Source organism: Cicer arietinum, chromosome 3 (genome assembly GCF_000331145.2).
Source record: "Cicer arietinum cultivar CDC Frontier isolate Library 1 chromosome 3, Cicar.CDCFrontier_v2.0, whole genome shotgun sequence".
NCBI lineage: Eukaryota > Viridiplantae > Streptophyta > Magnoliopsida > Fabales > Fabaceae > Cicer > Cicer arietinum.
The window spans coordinates 46,346,532-46,348,304 of NC_021162.2; the positions used below are offsets into that span (position 1 = coordinate 46,346,532).

Genomic DNA, 1,773 nt, shown 5'->3' on the forward strand with positions numbered 1-1,773 from the left:
CAACAGAAATTTCAGGATTACAACCAAATAAGAGAGGTGGAGTTCTTCATTGATCTACATCCAAATACCGGACCTATTTCAATTGCGCCGTATCGGATTTCGCAATTGGAATTAAATGAGCTAAAAGGCCAAATTGAAGATTGGTTGGAGAAAGGATTTATCAGACCAAGCGTATCACCATGGGGAGCTCCAGTATTGTTAGTTAAGAAAAAAGACGGAAGCTAGCGCTTATGTGAGGATTATAGGCAACTTAATAAGACAACTATTAAGAATCGTTATCCTTTACCACGTATTGATGATTTGATAGATCATTTGAGAGGAGCCGCGATATTTTTGTAGATTGACTTGAAGTCAGGTTACCATCAGATTCGAGTAAGAGAAGGAGATATTCAGAAAACTGCTTTCAAAACCCGTTACGGACATTATGAATATCTTGTTATGCCATTTGGAGTTACCAATGCACCAACAATTTTTATGGATTACATGAATAGAATTTTCAGCCCATTTCTAGATAAGTTTGTCGTGGTGTTCATCGATGATATATTAATTTATTCAAGGACTGAGGAAGAACATGGAAAGCATTTGCATCAAGTTCTTGAAGTTTTACACGAGAAAAAATTGTATGCCAATCTATCGACGTGCAAGTTTTGGCTAGAAAACGTGAACTTCTTAGGACATGTGATAACCAAGAAAGGTATCGTTGTGGATCCGGCGAAGATTGAGACAGTCCTTACTTGGAAACAGCCTCAGACTATCACTTGCATACGAAGTTTCTTCGGACTGGCAGGATATTATAAGAGGTTTATTGAAGGTTTTGCTATGATTGTAGCTCCATTGACACAACTCATTAGAAATGATCAACCGTTCACGTGGGCAGAGAATTGTAAAGAAAATTTCCAGTTACTAAAAAAAAGTTGACGATCTCACCAGTATTGGTCTTACCAAAACCAAAAGAACCATATGAAGTTTACTGTGATGCGTCTCACCAAGGTTTGGAATGTGTCTTGATGCAACACAAGAAAGTTGTAGCTTCGCCTCAAGACAATTGAAGACCCATCAAAGAAAATATCCTACTCATGATTTAGAGCTTGCTGCTGTAGTTTTTGCATTAAAGATTTGGAGGCACTACTTATATGGATGCACGTTCATAGTGTTCAGTGACCATAAGAGTTTGAAATATTTGTTTGATCCGAAAGAATTGAACATGCGTTAGAGAAGATGGATGGAGACTCACAAGGATTTTGATTTCACATTGCAGTACCACCATGGGAAGGCAAATATGGTGGCTGATGCGTTGAGTAGAAGAAGTGTGTCAGTGTCTTCAGCAGTGATGGCTAGACAACAAGAGTTATGGGAAGCATTTAGAGACCTACACATGGACGTAGAGTTTGCACCAGGGATTTTGAAATTCGGAATGACAAAGATTTTGAGTGGTCTACTTGAAGACATTCCGAATTTTCAAGATGATGCGTTAATCCAAGAGAAGAGGAACCTAATAGTGCAAGGGAAGACAACTGAGTTTATGATCGGACCAAATAATATTTTGAGATGTAATGGGAGGATTTGTGTAACAACAGTTGCAGATCTGAGGAAAACAATTTTAGAAGAGGCGCATAAGAGTAAATTGAGTATCCATCCTGGGGCAACAAAGATGTATCAGGACTTGAGACAAAATTATTGCTGGCCAAGAATGAAGAGGCATGTAGTGGAGTATGTATCAACTTGTTTAACTTGTTAGAAAGCAAAAGTGGATTGAGTTCAGCATACCATCCG

General features: G+C 38.5%; 1 protein-coding gene across 1 annotated transcript; it reads left to right on the forward strand.

Moving 5' to 3' along the window:
- Positions 1–483: 483 nt before the first annotated feature.
- Positions 484–1,049, forward strand: LOC113784157 (uncharacterized mitochondrial protein AtMg00860-like). Its single transcript, XM_027330313.1, has 2 exons — positions 484–811; positions 931–1,049. The coding sequence occupies exons 1-2, from the start codon at positions 484–486 to the stop codon at positions 1,047–1,049; spliced, it is 447 nt and encodes a 148-aa protein (XP_027186114.1).
- The last annotated feature ends 724 nt before the right edge of the window (positions 1,050–1,773 follow it).